This window comes from Jaculus jaculus, chromosome 4, assembly GCF_020740685.1.
Source record: "Jaculus jaculus isolate mJacJac1 chromosome 4, mJacJac1.mat.Y.cur, whole genome shotgun sequence".
Classification (NCBI taxonomy): Eukaryota; Metazoa; Chordata; class Mammalia; order Rodentia; family Dipodidae; genus Jaculus; species Jaculus jaculus.
This window is the reverse complement of record NC_059105.1, coordinates 176,492,958-176,509,958: the sequence shown is the minus strand read 5'-3', so window position 1 is coordinate 176,509,958 and position 17,001 is coordinate 176,492,958. Positions and strand designations below refer to the sequence as shown.

Genomic DNA, 17,001 nt, shown 5'->3' with positions numbered 1-17,001 from the left:
GTGAGCAGATTGAGACAGGATCTCACTATGTGGCTCAGGCTGGTAGAAAACTTGGGCAACTCAAATGATCCTTCCACTTCCACTGAATTTCATAATATATTTTAGTCCCATAAGTATAAGGCACACCAAGACTTCACTTTTTTAAAAAAAGATTTTTCTGTATATTTTATTTTCATTTATTTATTTGAGAGAGAAAGAGAAAGGTGGAAAGAAAGATAAAGAGAGAATGGGCAGGTCAGGGCCTCTAGCCATTGTAAATGACCTCCAGACACATGCACCACCTTGTGCATCTGGCTTATGTCGGTCCTGGGGAATAGAACTTGGGTCCTTTGGCTTTTCAGGCAAGTGCCTTAACTGCTAAAACCATCTCTCCATCCCAAGACTTCACTTTTATACCACACAGTTGTAGTTTTGTGAATCTATAAAATCATCAATAAGAAAACATTAAAAAGTATTCATAAAAATAATTTGCTGGGTGTGGTGGCACACGCCTTTAATCCCAGCACTCGCGAGGCAGAGGTAGGAGGATCGCCGTGAGTTCGAGGCCACCCTGAGAATACAGAGTGAATTCCAGGTCAGTCTGGTCTAGAATGAGACCCTACCTCAAAAAACCAAAAACCAACCAAACAAACAAAAATTTGCCTTCAGTCTGTGATAGTTAATTTTATATATCAATTTAACTGGCTTGTTTACCCAGATGAACCATTATTTCTGGGTATGCCTTGGGACAGTACAGCATTTGAACTGGTGGACTCAGTATGGCACACTGGTCACCTGAATGTGGGAGGGCAGTTTCCAATTCATTGAGGACTTAAGTATAATGAAAAGCAGAGGAAGGAAGGATGTGGTACTATTTGCTTCCAATCCACCTGTTTGGTATATATAATATATACCATATATATAATACATGTAGATGATATATCATCTCAATTTTTACCCTGATATTGGGATCTATACCACTGGTTCCTTTGCTTGAAGCTTTGAAATCTGGCTGAATTACACTATTGGCTTTCCTAGGTTTCTAGTTTGTAGCAAGCTGATCATGAGATTTCTCAATTTCTTCATCACAAAAGCTCATTCCAAATAATGTATCATGTTAAGTGTGTATGTACAAACAGATATCTAGTTTTATTTTTCTTTTGTGTATGTGTGTTCTTGTTTTTTAAATATTTTATTTATTTGCAAGCAGAGAGGTACAGATATACAGAAGAAAGTAAAAGGGAGAGATGGAGAGAGAGAAAGTGAGTTTGGGTGCACCAGGACCTCTAGCCATTGTAAATGAACTCTAAACGTATGCATCATTTGTGTATATGGCTTTACATGGGTACTGGGGAATCGAACCCAGGTTGTTAGGCTTTGTAGGCAAGTGCCTTAACCACTGAGCAATCTCTCCAGCCCTCAGATATCTAGTTTTGGGTTTATGCTTTAAACTATGCCACTGTCTGTAGAGATGGGATCTTAAGGTAGAAACCCATACGGTTTTTGTAAATTTAGTCCACTGAGAACAAATATGTCTATCTCTGAAATGTATACTTAACACTAACTTGTTCTTTTTTTCCAGGGAACCCTGATTCCATTTTATAGTGAGCTAAATAATTCACTCACCTAGTACACTTCCTATGACCAGTGGTATACATCCTTTTGTCTGTGTCTCTCTGTGTGTGTGTGTATGTGTGTGTGTGTGATCTATCTGGCCCCGGCTAGCTCAAAATTTCTATAGACCCTTCTGCCTCAACCTCCCAAGTGCTCTAATTATAGGTATGTACCATGATACCCAGGCTATATTTGTGAAGAATGAGATAATCCTTTCAAAGGACACTTGGATCTGGTTATCCCAAGAACTTTTAATATACTGCATACTTGCTATTTCTCTTTGACCAGATGTCAAGTTGGCAAAATAAATCAGTATATAATCAACATCAACAGATGCCCATTGCTTAGTCATCTTTTCTTAGGCACTGCTTCACAGATATCTTAGACTAAGAAATAGAAGAGCTCCATCTCTTGGAAGCCCTTATGAACAAAACTGAAATTGTCATGGGCCTTTACCCAAATGGTTCTCCCTGTCCCTATAACCCATCAAGTCTGGGTTGAACTACCTTGCACTAAGCAGCAGTGAGTTGAAGAAGGGTTACGTGTAGTTGCCAACATCTCTGCATCTGCCTGGGCCAAGTGCTTGGAATCATCCTTGCCAATTGGGGTATGAAGAAATGACAGAGGCTTTCAGTTATACATTCCCTTTTCTGAAACATTTTAGAACATCAGAGTATAATATATCACTCATTAGTACTCAAAATCATAGGGTATTCTAAATATAGATTACTATCAAACTCCTCCCACATAATTATGAGACTTAGAGTTCTATGCTACCTTTTTCTAAAAAGTATTTTTATGCATTTATTTGAGAAAGACAGAGACAGAAAGAAATAGGCAGAGTGGAGACACTGAGCAAGTATGGGCACACCAAGGCCTCTCACCATTACATATGAAGTCCAGATGCAGGTGCTACCCCGTGCATCCAGTTCTACACGGGTATTGGGGAATTGAACACAGGCCATCAGGCTCCACAAGTAAACACCTTTAACTAGTGAGCAATCTCTCTCCAGCCTCTTACACTAGCATTTATGTTGACTAGTATGCTAAAAACAATCATAATCCATCTTCTTCTACATATATGTAAAGCTTCATTTAGTTTACTTATCCATGTTATAATTTCTTTATATTGGACTATTTCACTGGTCCTGAGTTTTGTGCATTAAAATTTTTTTTTTAATTTATTTGAGAATGACAGACAGACAGAGAAAGAGGAAGGTAGATAGAGAATTGGCACACCAGGGCCTCCAGCCACTGAAAAAGAACTCCAGACACATGGGCCCCCTTGTGTATCTGGCTTACATGGGTCCTGGGGAAGTCAAGCCTTGAGCCAAAGTCCTTAGGCTTCACAGGCAAGTGCTTAACCTCTAAGCCATCTCTCCAGCCCTGCATTTTTTTCTTAGTTCTTTTTTCTGTTTGTTTCATTTGTTAATTAGCAAATATACTTTGTCAACTTTACCTATGATTGAAATTGCAACTTTTACAAATACAAAAACATTAGAAGAAAGAAATGCAAGTAAGTTAGGGTAAAAGACTTCATTTCTGGATTTTTTAACTGACATATGTATATATGTTTCTCATATATAACATAATGTTTTGAAGTACATACACACTGTAGAATGAATTAACCAAGCTCATTAATATATACTTGGCCTCACATAGTTTTTTTATGTTAAAGAGACTTACAACCTACTCAGCATGTGATATTTATATTTACAGTTATATTTTATATTTACATTCAATAATATAAAAACTGTTATTCTATAGTCAGCATACTATATAATAAACCTCTCTGCACTGTTTCCTCCTACTTAACTGTATCCTTTCCCCAATATCTCAGCTCTGTCCCCACTCCAGCTATGATGACCACCATTCTACTCTGTTTATTAAGATTGCAATGCTCAATGTTTTTGGATTCTGTATACACTTATATTTGTATATCAGACTTATTTTTTTATGTTTATGAGTACTTCTAAGTCAGAAAGACTATTTTCACTAATTAAAGTTTCTCTTAATCTAAGATAAATAAGCTGTTGGTAGGAAAGGAGATTAGAATAATTTCATTGTAGAAATTCAGTTTCATAAGAAAGGCTAAGACATAGGAAGGCAATACATACCTGCATACCCTCATCAAGAAGTAAAAATGTAAAAGACAGACAGGTATGCAAAGGTATTTCACCCATTAAAAATACCTGTCAAGGTCATTCATTTCAAACTTTCAAAAGCAAAACCACTTACAGTATAATTAGTGGCTTGAATATTCCGAAGTGCTGTTTCTAGTTGTGTGATCAAAAAACGTAATGTTAAAGCAGGAACAATTTCCTCCCCATTCTGGCTGTTAGCTGCAACTTCTCTCTGTGGAAAACAATTGAGTTAAAAGTTTCTTTAAGTTATAACATAAAAATATTACACAAAACATTGCATGTTCCTTGTACAAAACTTGGGAAACAGACATGAAGATGTTCTTTTTAAAACATCTACCTCATTAGGCTGGAGAAATGGCTTAGTGGTTAAGACTCTTGTCTGCAAAGCCAAAGGACCCAGGTTTGATTCTCCAGGACCCAGGTAAGCCAGATGTACAAGGTAGTACATGCATATGGAGTTTGTTTACAGTGACTGAAGGTCCTGGCACACCCATTCTCATTCTCTGTCTCTGTCCCCGGTGCCCCTTCCTCTCAAAGAAATAATAAAATACTTTAAAAAATCTACCTCATCAATATACAGTGCTTTCATGTTTGCTAGTTTTGAAGCAGTATGATAAATCTCCTCTGTAGCTATTTCCTGAAAACACTAAAACATAAATAAAATAATAGCATTCTTTACCCTTTAAAGTAAGAGGCTGGCAACAATCACCACTACACCGGCTTACTACAGAGGAAAAGTTTCCTCACCCCTTTCATCTCTTCAACTTTCCAGCACTGGTAACATATTTCTTCCAGACATGACTTAGGGTGAACAATACAAGCAATAATATTAACACTCAGGCAAGCCATCTTATGGCCATATTCTCCAAATGAGCTAAATATACGTTATCCCATACCATAATTTGCTATTTACATGAATAAAATAAAAGGAAGGACTATCTCTTTTGTGCCGATTCCCTGCTCAGTGCTCTGTAGCCATAGGTATTTGGCTTAAATTTTAACATCTGTCTAGTGATATATAATCTGTGTGGAAAGTTTAATCTAGAAATTTTTAGCTTGATTTTCATTACATTATTTTTCTTTTTTTTTGTTACTAAGTAGATTCTTTCAGTCTCCGCAGCAGTCAATCTAAGGAACCTCTTCTCTATGAACATATATTGATTAGATAAAATACTACCATGCTTTGAAATGTTGTCTACAAACTGAGTTTCCAAATTAATATTTTTTCAAAAACTATCACCGGAACTAATAATACATTCATCCACTTGTTCAGCATTATGCCTTGAATTAAAATAGACTTATGTATAAATATATTATATATTATATATATATGTATGTATTATATATATATGTATGTATGTGTGTGTGTGAGCATATAGGAGAAGAGGTGTGCTTGTAAGCATAATTTCAGAACAATCCTACAAAAGAAAACTTAAAACATGATATAAAATATAAAAGCCATTTATCTCTAAGTAAGAAAAGCTGCCAAGACACTGAAAATGTGAATCACTTTTAATACCACCTTTCACCTTAAAGCAAATGCTGTACTGAATTTCAGCTGAGAACCATTGTAGAACTTCAAGCACAAGTATAGAAGTTTAGGAAAACTAGAGCACATGGCTTCTCAAGAAAGAAAAAGATGTCAAAGTAGAAGGGGCCTAGTTGAAAAGAGATTCAGCAGGAGTGGGAGGGAAACACAAGAGGGTAATATGGGATGAATGCAATCAAAATGTGTCATATACATGGCTAACATTTTCAAAACTAGATTGAAAAATCTGTAAAGGTTAAAAAGAGGTTAGCATCCTATTCTTTTGGTTAAGACTGGTTTAGTTCCATAGGAAGTAGACGACTAAAAGATGTGAATGCAAGTAACTTATTCCAGGGTTGTAAACAGGTGTACAGGACGGCAGAAGGACAGTGGAGAAGCAATGCGGACAAGGGAGAGCAGGCTTTAAATTGAAGGGTATGCGAGTAAATTCAATACCCATAATGGAAAACCGAGATCTGGAAAACTAACAAAGTTACTATTATCTGACTCAGGGGAAATGAAGAGGTACTTATAACTCTCAAAACTGACACTGATTATTTTCTGTGGTGAGAGGGAATATTAACTACTTTGGACTTCTGAACTCCAGGAATAATATAGCCCAAAGCTTGATGTAGCAAAACTGGAAATTGTCCAAAGCATACTGAAAACACAGGGTCTTAGGACTATGGGCAGAGCACTGATAGTATCTGTTGTATAAGGGAAAGAGCTAGATCCTTCTTAACGAGTAGAATTAAGTATTCTACCAGAAAAAAAAAAAAAAGATTTGTCTAGTTTTTCCAAATTTTTACAGAGGAGTATTTCTTTAAAGCAACCCATGTATCCAAAAGTAGCTCCTTGCCCAGAAATGAAACAATTATGGGTTATTTGTTAACAGAAATGAACACTAAATTTTATAGTATATAGCTACAAACTCATGTGCCTACTATATGTATACAAATGTTATTAACAGCTTTATTTAATTAACTAAAGTCTATAGTCAAGGATGACACAGAAACCCTTTAAAAAATAAAATGGAGACTTTAAGACCTTAGCTTTAAAACATGGTTAAAAATAATGACATACATATCAGCACAGCTGCATGAAAGACACATAACAATGTTACCTGCATATTCTGGAAGGAAAAATCTTCTTGTACAAACTTTCTGACATGAGGAGTCACACCTTTTGGTAGAGTAGTAACTGCATTTAGTAACTTCTTCACTTCTAGTAGTAGGTTAACAGGCTCGAGATCAGTAGGTATTTCCTTTTTCTGTTTGTCCTATAAGACATTTATTGTACAAAATACACATGATTATACGTAGCATCATCTACTACAGTGGTAAAACCAATAAAAGTACTAAAGAAGGGGACATAGTTCCTGTGACGCTGATAGATCAATGACAGCACTGTAAAATGTATGTAAGGATAAAACATTTTCCTTGTTCCCAGGGAAAATATATTTCATACATAACTCATCATAAGAATAAAACTGCAATTACTTTTAAAATTATGTGATGTTTCAGCTGATAAGCCATTAGTGATTTCAAACTAAAGGTTTAAGTTTAAATTGCAAACAAAAGTAGAATGATGCATGTCAGTTCAGGCAGAACTGAGTAAACAAACAGCAATAATCTCAAGACTTTCATAACTGATTTTTACAGACCTGACATGGCCATCACTGATGGTTAATGATTAACTATGGAGCCAAGTCCTGATGGACTGCCTATTAGCATTAGTTAAGAGGAGCTACTAGAGAAGAGAGATAGGTAGAGGTACTGTAATAGATGGATGAGTTTTCTTCAAATATTCACAAGATACTCTGGGCCTCTGGCATTGTAGTTGGGAATTAGTTATCTTTTCATTGCTGGGACCAAATACCTGAATAAAAATTTTTAAACAGTTTGAAGGACGAAGGTCTTATTTCAGGCTACAGTTCTAGGTGGCGCTCCTTCACAGCGGGGAGGGCATGGCAGCAGGAGCTCGAAGCGATGGGTTACAGTAAGCAAAGTGAAGGAGGAGAGGACGTGAATGCTGTTGCTCAGCCCAGTCTCTGCTTGCTATATGGCTCAGGACCCCATTCCCAATATAATCTCTCAAGATGATTCCATGCTAAGCTGACAATCAAGGGGTTCATGGTTAACCTGCTTGCTAGCAAAGCCAAAGGACACGAGTTTGATTACTCAGTACCCAGATGCACAAGGTAGAGTATACTTCTGGGGTTTCTTTACAGTGGCTGGAGGCCCTGGTGTATCCATCCTCTCTCTCTCTCCTCTCTGTCAAGTAAATAAATAAAATATTTTAAGAAACTGACAATATAAATGAGTTGATTTCTAAAAGCCACAATCAACAGCCAATTATAGAAACCACATAGAACTGGAGCTGCTAAATATACCTAAGTATGCAGCGTGTGACTCTCCTGTCTCTGACAGACCAAGAACTGCACAGGAAGATAATTACAAATTAATAAAACTTACTGCAGAACTATCTACTCTCACATCCTGGGTTGAGTCTCAAAATTGTTCTTCGACTCCTTTCCATTTCAACCACTCTACCTTCTATTTTACAGTACTTCATACATGAAAATTATATCCAAAATCTTAGAAAAAAGTTTAAAACTTAGCTAAGTCTCTATGAAAAGTATACAGGTACTTCTTACAGACTTGAAGTTTTTCAAATAGATAAAAATTCCACAAAATAGAAAAAACTTAAGCATAATTATTGTCTGTATGACATTTACTTCAAACCAAAAGTAAGATACTAGAAAATTTGATAGTATAAAAAATTTACACACAAATATGATTATAGATGAATAAATATTTGAGGAAATATAAATTTCAATTAAGTCAACTATTTACCTTTTATTTTAATATTTTTAAATTAGTTGTCAAAATATTTTACCCCTGATCCAGTTTTACAAAATTAGTTTAACATCTAAATCAAACAGGTTAGAGGGTCTACCTTTCTTCTTTTTAAAAAATATTCCAGTTTTTATGTCTAGAAATGCATTTTCTGGATCTAATCCTTATGGTTCCTGCCAAATATACAGCCTTATGTACATTTATTCTGAAACATATTCTAGTGACAAACTTATATAGGTAAGTATTATGACTATTTCATTTTTCCTTGTAAGTTACTGCAGAACATTTCAAATTTTTTTAAATATGTGGCTATCAACCACATAAAACTATGTGGGGGAAAAGCTATGTTGAAAGTAAAATTTTACCAACAAAAGCAAAACAAATGTCAGAGCAATCTTTTATTAAGTGTATCATATTCATAGAAGTATGTGTGTGTGCGCAGTGGTTAGGGAAGACCAGATGCTGCTTCTAATACTCGCCCACATATCGCCTCGAACTGGCCTCTCACTGAACCCAGGGCTGCCAGTTTCTAGGTCAGCTAGCTCCAGTGAGTCTTCTGTCTTTGTTTCCTACAGGACTGGGGTTGCCAGTGTGTGTGGCAATACCCATCAGTTATATGGGTGCTAGGAATTGAGCTTGGCATGAATCAGGCCCTTACGCTTGTGTAGCAAATGCTCTTAACCAATGACTACTCCCATACCCTCTAGAAGGATTTTAACTCACCAAAAGAATATTGCCATCAGTAATAAAAATCTTTTATTAATGTATAATTCATATTATTCACCTAGAAGATCTAATAGTAAAGACAGTAAAAGGAAAAAATTAACTTTAGTAATAATTCAATCAAACTTAGTAAAAAAATCTGTATCTGTGTGTTTTCTTAGTATGCACAATTGTTTGCAGCTTGGTTTTGTTGAACTGTTCTTTCAAAAGACAAAGAAAAGGGTCTGGGGATGTTGCTCAGTGGCGGGGTGCTTGCATACTATGGGTGTACCCCATACTGCAAAGAAGAAAAAAGAAAAATAGATCTTTTAAAAAAACTGTTAAGAAGTTTCTATGTGAGCCAGTTCAAATTTAACTATTGCTGAAAACTTCTGTTTAGGATAACCATGACATGCAGTAGCAATTATCCAAGAAATTTTAAATTTTGACCAATTTAAATGTTTACATAGAATAAACTAAAAATTTTAATAAACTAGTTTTAACATTATGACTTCATATATAATAACCAATTATTAATTTACTAAGTGAATGAAAATTAAGTTTTTTCTTACCAGTGAAATGGTTGGTTTTTCTACATTGCTGTCAGTGTCTTCCTGGGCCTGGTCCTCCACAGCAGGATCACTACTTGAAATGAAAAAATAGATGTGTATTAAGAGGATCGCCTCACAAAGATCACAGCCTGTAGAAGGGTAGAATCTAAGACTTGAATTTTTATCTGAAAGCTTCAGAGCTGTCACAAATCTGTGTGAAGGACTGATAATGGGAATAGGCCTTTAGAGGTTCCAATAAAGAACATAAGTTATGCTAAGATCTTGAGGACTGGAAAGTAAAAAGCAAGCTGATGAATGTTTTGCATGTTTAACAGAAGCACAAAAACAATGAGTATAAAACCTTATACTATTGTCACAAGGCAAAGTAAGATGGCCACTGGGCATGCTGGAGATTGCTCAGTGGTAAGAGCATCTGCAACCCAAGCACAAGGTCTGGAGTTCAACCCCCAGCACCCATGTGAAGACCCTGGAACGGCACGGCCGCATATGCCTGCAGCCCTAGCACTAATGGGGGCAGAGATAGGAGGATGACAGGGGCTCTCTAGTCAACCAGTCAAACCGAAAGAATCATACACTTAAGGCTATTAGGGAAATAAAGGCAGAAGACATCTTCCTCTAGTCTCCACAAGCCCGTATGTGAGGAGTAAATATCTAAACACAGATGCCTATAATATACATACCCACATCAATAAGTGTCTTTGAAAACCTTGCTTATGTTTGCATGAAAATAATAAAGGATAAAAAAATTCACACATACTTTTGTATGTGTATATGCACATATGCGCATGCATACCTTAGCTGAAACAGTCTTGCTATGTATCCTAAGCTAGCCAAGAACTTTTAATCCTCCTACCTCAGCCTTCTGAGTACTAAGGGAACAGGCATAAAGCACCAAGCTCACAAACAGATCACTTTATTTTGCATTTAGAGATCCTAGACTTAAAATTGCCTGGTTTTCCAAAACATTTTTTAATTAATTAATTAATAGGGTTTCTTTTTTTTTCAAGGCAAAGTCTCCCTCTAGGCCAGGCTGAACTGAACTTACTCTATAGTCCCAGGGTGGCCTTGAACTCATGGTAATCTTCCTACCTCAGCCTCTGTAGTACTAGAGCTAACAAGCTCAAATTGTTTTTTTTAACAATTTCTTTTTTTATTATTTAATTTATTTATTTGCAAGCAGAGAGAGATAGAGAGAAGAGAGACAGATAGGGAATAGGCACACCAGAGCCTCTAGGCACTGCAAATGGACTCCAGACACATGTGCCCCTTGTGCATCTGGCTTACATGGATCCTGGGAAATCAAACCTGGGTCCTTCCACTGCACAGGCAAATACCTTAACTGCTAAGCCATCTCTCTAGCCCTCAAATCATTTTTAGTTGAGGGAGAATATATTTACAAACTGTTGACTGTTTTGGTAACAGTAACTTGACAGATTTACTTTTAATATTGACTCAAATGTGAACATATGCAATGTTATGTAACAAACTTAAAGGTGTAATTATAAAATTGCTTTTGTACCATCATATGGGGGGAAGCCATGATATGGGATCATATGTAATTGATATGTTACTAATTCTGTAGAGTAGCACATGATACTGAGGTGAGAAACACTGATGAACAACGAATTATATTTTATAAATACTGTTTACTTTACATCAGTGCATGCGTTGGACAACCATTTATTATGTGTGTATATGAGCTAGTGTCAGAGAACACAGACAGCCATTTCAATGCATAACTCTCAGTACACTTAGTCATGTCACTGACAAATGTATTAACTATCTTCCTCTACTTCTAAGTCCCATGACCACCTTCTGTTACCAACAAATTACTGGGGAAAAAAGTACTGCTGAGGTATTCTGAAGCCTTTCAAGGATTGAGGGATTAACAAAAGGCTCACAGATGTATACCCTATCTGCTAACCCCATTTTATGAGCATTCACTCCTTAAACTGTTTCAAGTATCATGAGCTGCTATATTTTCCATAGACTCCATAGAAAATCTTGATGTGTAACTCCAACTAAATCTTATCTCTTTTACACAAAATAAAGCTAAACCTTAAAAAGTGTTAATCTTACCCAAGAAGTACTAAATACTTTAAAAGTTCTTAGGTACGTTTTATTTTCTAACTTTTATTATACTATGTGTCTCTCAAACATTTGACACTGGGAACGGATGCTAGACCTTAGACCCACTACAGAAAGAGCTATCTGCCCAATCTCTTTTACTATTTTGAGACAGAACTTGTCTAGGGTGACCGTGAACTCGACAACCTCCTATCTCAGACTCCTGAGTAGCTAAGAATCAAGGCACATGCAATCATGTTTGGGCCTCAAGTACTTCTTTTCACTGCTTTCTAATCAAATGACCATCTATCTTCTTTGCACCTACACTCATCAAAATGCTTCTCATCTTTTCAAAGTTCAGTTCACCAGCAAGCCCACTGAGCACTCAGGGAAACTGAAGCCACGGTAGAGGGGAAATAAGACTACAATCTTTGCAAAAAAAGTAATAATAATAATAATTTTAAAGATTCGAGCCGGGCGTGGTGGCACACGCCTTTAATCCCAGCACTCGGGAGGCAGAGTTAGGAGGATCACTGTGAGTTCAAGACCACCCTGAGACGACAGAGTGAATTCCAGGTCAACCTGGACTAGTGTGAGACCCTACCTCGAAAAAACAAAAAAACAAACAAAAAAAATCGATTAAAATACCACTTTGTGGAAACTCAACCTCCTGCCTGGACTATTATTCCACAGAGCCACCACATCTGCAGCATTACACTTGCATGCTTTGTCTACAGACACGCTTTTTATGTATCTTCCTAGTACTGCGTAAGCTCTAGGTATAAAAAGGTTTCTTTCAGGGCTGGAGAGATGGCTTAGCAGTTAAGCACTTGCCTTTGAAGCCTAAGAACCCCAATTTGAGGCTCGATTCCCTAGGACCCATGTTAGCCAGATGCACAAGGGGACGCACGCATCTGGAGTATGTTTGCAGTGGCTGGAAGCCCTGGCATGCCCATTCTCTCTCTCTCTCTATGCCTCTTTCTTTCTCTGTCTGTTGCTCTCAAATAAATAAAAACTAACAATAAAAAATCTTTTTAAATAAGGTTTCAGCCAGGCGTGGTGGCACACGCCTTTAATCCCAGCACTCGGGAGGCAGAGGTAGGAGGATCACCCTGAGTTTGAGGCCACCCTGGGACTCCATAGTGAATTCCAGGTCAGCCTGAGCTAGAGTGAGACCCTACCTTGAAAAAAAAAAAAAAAATGCCTTATACCTGAGAACTCTATGTGACCGCCAAAACACTATTTTGGTAAGAATGTCCAAATTGTGGTACACTATTCAAATATTAGCTTTATAGCCAGGGAAGAATCCCTAGGAAAATTTTCTTAAATCAGATTTCACCCAGTTTACATTTTCTAGTAGTCAAAGTTGCTAATTCGTTTTCAGGTTAGTGATTTTCATTCACAAGTTTTACCAAGTTCTGTGCAAAAGACTAACGTGGTATAACAAATTGCAATTGGATTTTTATTAAATATTCCTTACCTCACAAAAAACTCTTCAGGTAGAGAATCCATGTTGTACAATGCTCCTTTACAAGTTTTATTCCAACTGCTTGCAAGATAACTTTTATTACTACCATTTAAAGCTGTAATAAAAACAGTATTTTTAATGACACATTAAAGTTTTTTTTCACCCTAATATAAAAAAGCATGTTGATTACTTTAAAAACTTCAGTTGCTATATAGTTTCAACATCCAAAAAAGCACTGTCTATAATTTAATTTTCCAGACATAGGTATACTTTATTAATTTATGAACATATTGCAGAAAAAATGTTGGGGATTTCTCATCCGTGAACGTTGTACCCAAAGAATATGCATGGCATTTTAGGCTCCCAGTAATCATTCTCAGATCTCAGTGGCTAAGCACCTGTTGGTTGCTTACTTTTTGTTGCCCCCCCCCCCGCCCCCGCCCATACTGGGGCTAAGACAAGACATCCCGTATGCTACCTCCTGGAGCTCTGTCCCTGTCTGCAACGATAAAGCCTAAGTGTCAAGACAGGGTCTTGTAAATTGCCTAATCTGGCCTTGAGCTTATTCTGTAGCCGAGGTTCAAATGAAACTTGTATCCAACTTCCACAGCCTCTACAGTACCTAGTATTACAGGCCTATGGCACCAGTGCCAGCATCTGATTAATTTTTTTATCATTTTCATAATTATACAATTAGATTTCCCATTTTTTACATTATAAATAATATCTAAACTTGACTGACCTATAACATTTTTTCTATATTTATTGTATTTTCTTCCAATAAATTCAGTTAGAATTGTTGTGTCACTATTGTTTTAAACATTTTGGTACATACTGCTTAGTGGCTTCCCATAAAGGTTTATCAGTAATATAATAGCAATAACTATTTTGCTTCCTTTCAGTGTTGAAAGTGCAACATCCCATGACTGTGCAGCTCTCTAAAATAGGAAAGGGTGGATATGACAGGTTCTTGCATACTTTTTGGCTCAAGCAGCAATAATTTTGTGGATGCTTTGTAAAAACATACAAGTTTTTAAAAAGAGATTGTATTATTAGTGTTGGCTCTTTATTTATGTATTCAGTTCTATTCCAAGAACAATTCTTCCAAAATTAGTGCCAGTTGATGTCATTTACCGAATGTTCAAGGCTCTAGGATCAGCACCATCTACTTGGCGGTCTTCCCTTTCTCACTCCCCGTGGTAGGCACAGAAGTGTTACACCAGGCAGATGTAAAATTGTTGCTAAATACTCTGGCACAATGGGATAGGTGATGTGGCAACGAAAAGTCACAGCAAGTAAAATAAATGTGTATTAATTTCCTTGCTACCAAATATAAGACTGGATAACGTCTCATTGGGTGCTTGAGAATGCTTGCATTAGTGACTAGTAATTTCTCCAACATAATATTTTGATACACACACACAAATTATAATGGTATAGCGTCAACAAGCCATTACTAAAAGAAAACTCAGCACATTTCTCAAATAAAAAAAATCCATGATAAACTGGAGGTCACCTATAAAGCATTCAGATGGTATTTGAGAAATACTGTTTTCATGTTGAAGCCCCTCAAGATCCCCTCAAAGCCAAGTTTACACAAAGACAGAAATAACTTCAGGACCTGAATCACGCCTTTCAGTTATTATTTTCTTATTAGTGAATTCAGAACAGGGAGGTCGGCAACAATACTCTGGCATAAGGGCTATAAGGAGTCCTATAGAGTACCTGCAAGACCTATGTTCCTACCTATGACACCCAGTGCCAAGAAACAGCAGCAGCACTCCACAGTCTCTTGAAGAGGAAGGCCTACGTGCCTAGCAGCCCCAAAGAAGTCACCAGCCTAAAAAGCCAACCTAGTCAGTTGCACCTAGCAGCAAAGCTGAATCAATAATAAGAACTGAGGAAGCATTTCCACAAATGATAAAGCAGTCATATAATAACCAGGAAGATTAAATCTCAAGGCTTAAAGTTATTAAAAGTTAAGTGAATATTAAATGCTTGAAAGTTTTGTACCCTTCACTTTCTTGATCAGTAATAAAAATTATAGATACATTTAAAAAAATCCAAATGTTTTTAACCTTCTAGATGTTGAAGGAAACCCAGCTGACAGGAAACAACATTTATCCTTCCTTCCTGAATCTGGGGAACTGTTTTTCCATAGAACTTATTTAGGTCCCTGCTGCTTCCTTCGTTTGAGGACAAGCTTAATAGGTTCACGGCCAACTGATAACACAACTTATCCATCAATGATTTTATCTGCAGACTTTTTACTCATAGCAAAATAAAAAGCTGCCATCCGTATCTTGATAAAACCGTTAAACACCTTTATTCTTCCCATTGGTTGCTCAGCTCCCTTTTTTTTCTTTTTCTTATTTTTCACATTTAATTTAGAGAAAGACACAGAAAGAGAGGGGGGTAGGAGAGCACGTGCCAGGGCCATTCAGCTGCTGTGAACGAACTCCAGAAGCATATGCTCCCTTGTGTGAATGTACAATATTGTATGCTTGTGTCACTGTGTATCTTGTTATGTGGGACAGGAGATTCAAACATGCATTCTTAGGCTTCACAGGAAAGCAAATTAACAGCCAAGCCATCTACCAGTTCCCATTTTTCCTTTTATTTATTGCAATTCTACTCAACTTTTTCAGCTGCCAAAGATTGTTTTCCATTTTAAAGACATTTATTTACAAAGTAGATTCAACTCTTATAATTCATTAATCATTCAAACATTTTGCTTACAGCATTTCAGTCACCTTCTTAAAATGAATATGGGTATGTTTGCAAAAACAAACAAAAAACCCCACACAAATATTTACCTTGACCAAGTTACCTGACCAAGTAAGAGGCTCTAATTTGCCAATAAAGTTCATATTTCAATGGGTGAGTGGCTCATCACATGAATTTTCTACCCTTGCCAACTATGGAGCTTACAGATAACATAATGAATAACAGAAGTATTACTGTAGAAAACAGATGAAGTAGAGCCCACATTTTTCTCTGGGCTAGTAGCTTGAAAACAAAGTAATACACTTGATAGTTTTGGGGGATATAATTTTATTGAGAATGTTCATTCCAGAATTTTTCAGTTGTGATACTATTAAAATTTTGAGGCAGATACTTTAGGACAAAATTAAATTACCTTATATATTTTTACCAGCTTTTCCATCTTTCAGTTCTATCATGGCAACCATATATATCCCTAGAGATTGTGAAATGTCACCTGAAGCACAAAATAGCCCTGGGTTGAGAACCAATGTGTTAAAAGCAAAGCATTAAGAAATTTAATTGGTGCACATGGAATAGGTTATTCTGAGGGTCAAAAATAAGAGAATTCTGATTATTCTATAGCATATATAAACAGTATTACAGAACATGCCTACAAGAAGTGAAATGGCAAAGCATCTCACTGGATTTTCAGTTTAATTGAAATGCTACCTATCCCTTCATATCATTAATATTTAAGAGCACAGAACTTTGAAATCATTAAAGAATGCCCAGGTATACTCTAAAACATTAGCTATTCAAATTTTTTTGAAATGAATATTCAGCGTGCCTTAGTTTATCTGAGAAATGGAGATGAGGATGGTACCTACTTCATGAGGTTACAAACAGTATCAGACACACAATAAGCACAATAAAGTGTTCCTGGGCTGGAGAGATGGCTTAGTGGTTAAGGCACTTGCCTGAGAAGTCTATGGACCCAGGTGCAACTCCCCAGAGCCCATGCAAACTAGATGCATATGGTGGCACATCCATCTAGACTTTGCTTTTAGTTGCTAGAAGTCTTGGCATGCCCATTTTCTGTCTAATAAATAAATAAATACATTAAAAAAAAAAACTCTTCCTATCTCCATCTTCATCATCCTAATCACCATCTAGTTACTTAAAAATATACCAAAATTAGTTCACTTTTCCTGTATTTCTCTACCATTGTAGGAAAATGTTACTGTTTGGAAACAAATGGCAATGAGATTTAATAGCATAATTTTTAAAGACCTAATATATGGTACAAATAGGAATTCAGCGTGTATTCAACCTCTTCCATTTCCACACCAGCACTGTTGTACTC

The 17,001-nt window shown here is 36.6% G+C and overlaps 1 protein-coding gene across 6 annotated transcripts in view; it reads right to left on the bottom strand.

Moving 5' to 3' along the window:
- Dzip3 (DAZ interacting zinc finger protein 3) overlaps positions 1–17,001 on the bottom strand; it is an 80,962-nt gene that overhangs the window by 58,392 nt on the left and 5,569 nt on the right. For 4 of the 6 annotated variants that reach the window (XM_045147297.1, XM_045147294.1, XM_045147296.1 and 1 more), the window contains exons 2-5: positions 12,945–13,047; positions 9,398–9,470; positions 6,389–6,544; positions 3,832–3,948 (exon numbers count right to left, since the gene is read on the bottom strand). In XM_045147297.1, the coding sequence (XP_045003232.1) occupies positions 3,832–3,948; positions 6,389–6,544; positions 9,398–9,470; positions 12,945–12,976 (378 nt within the window). In that variant the 5' untranslated portion in view covers positions 12,977–13,047. The remainder of the gene's footprint in view (positions 1–3,831; positions 3,949–6,388; positions 6,545–9,397; positions 9,471–12,944; positions 13,048–17,001) is intronic. The other 2 variants (XM_045147298.1, XM_045147295.1) reach the window with 1 other exon arrangement.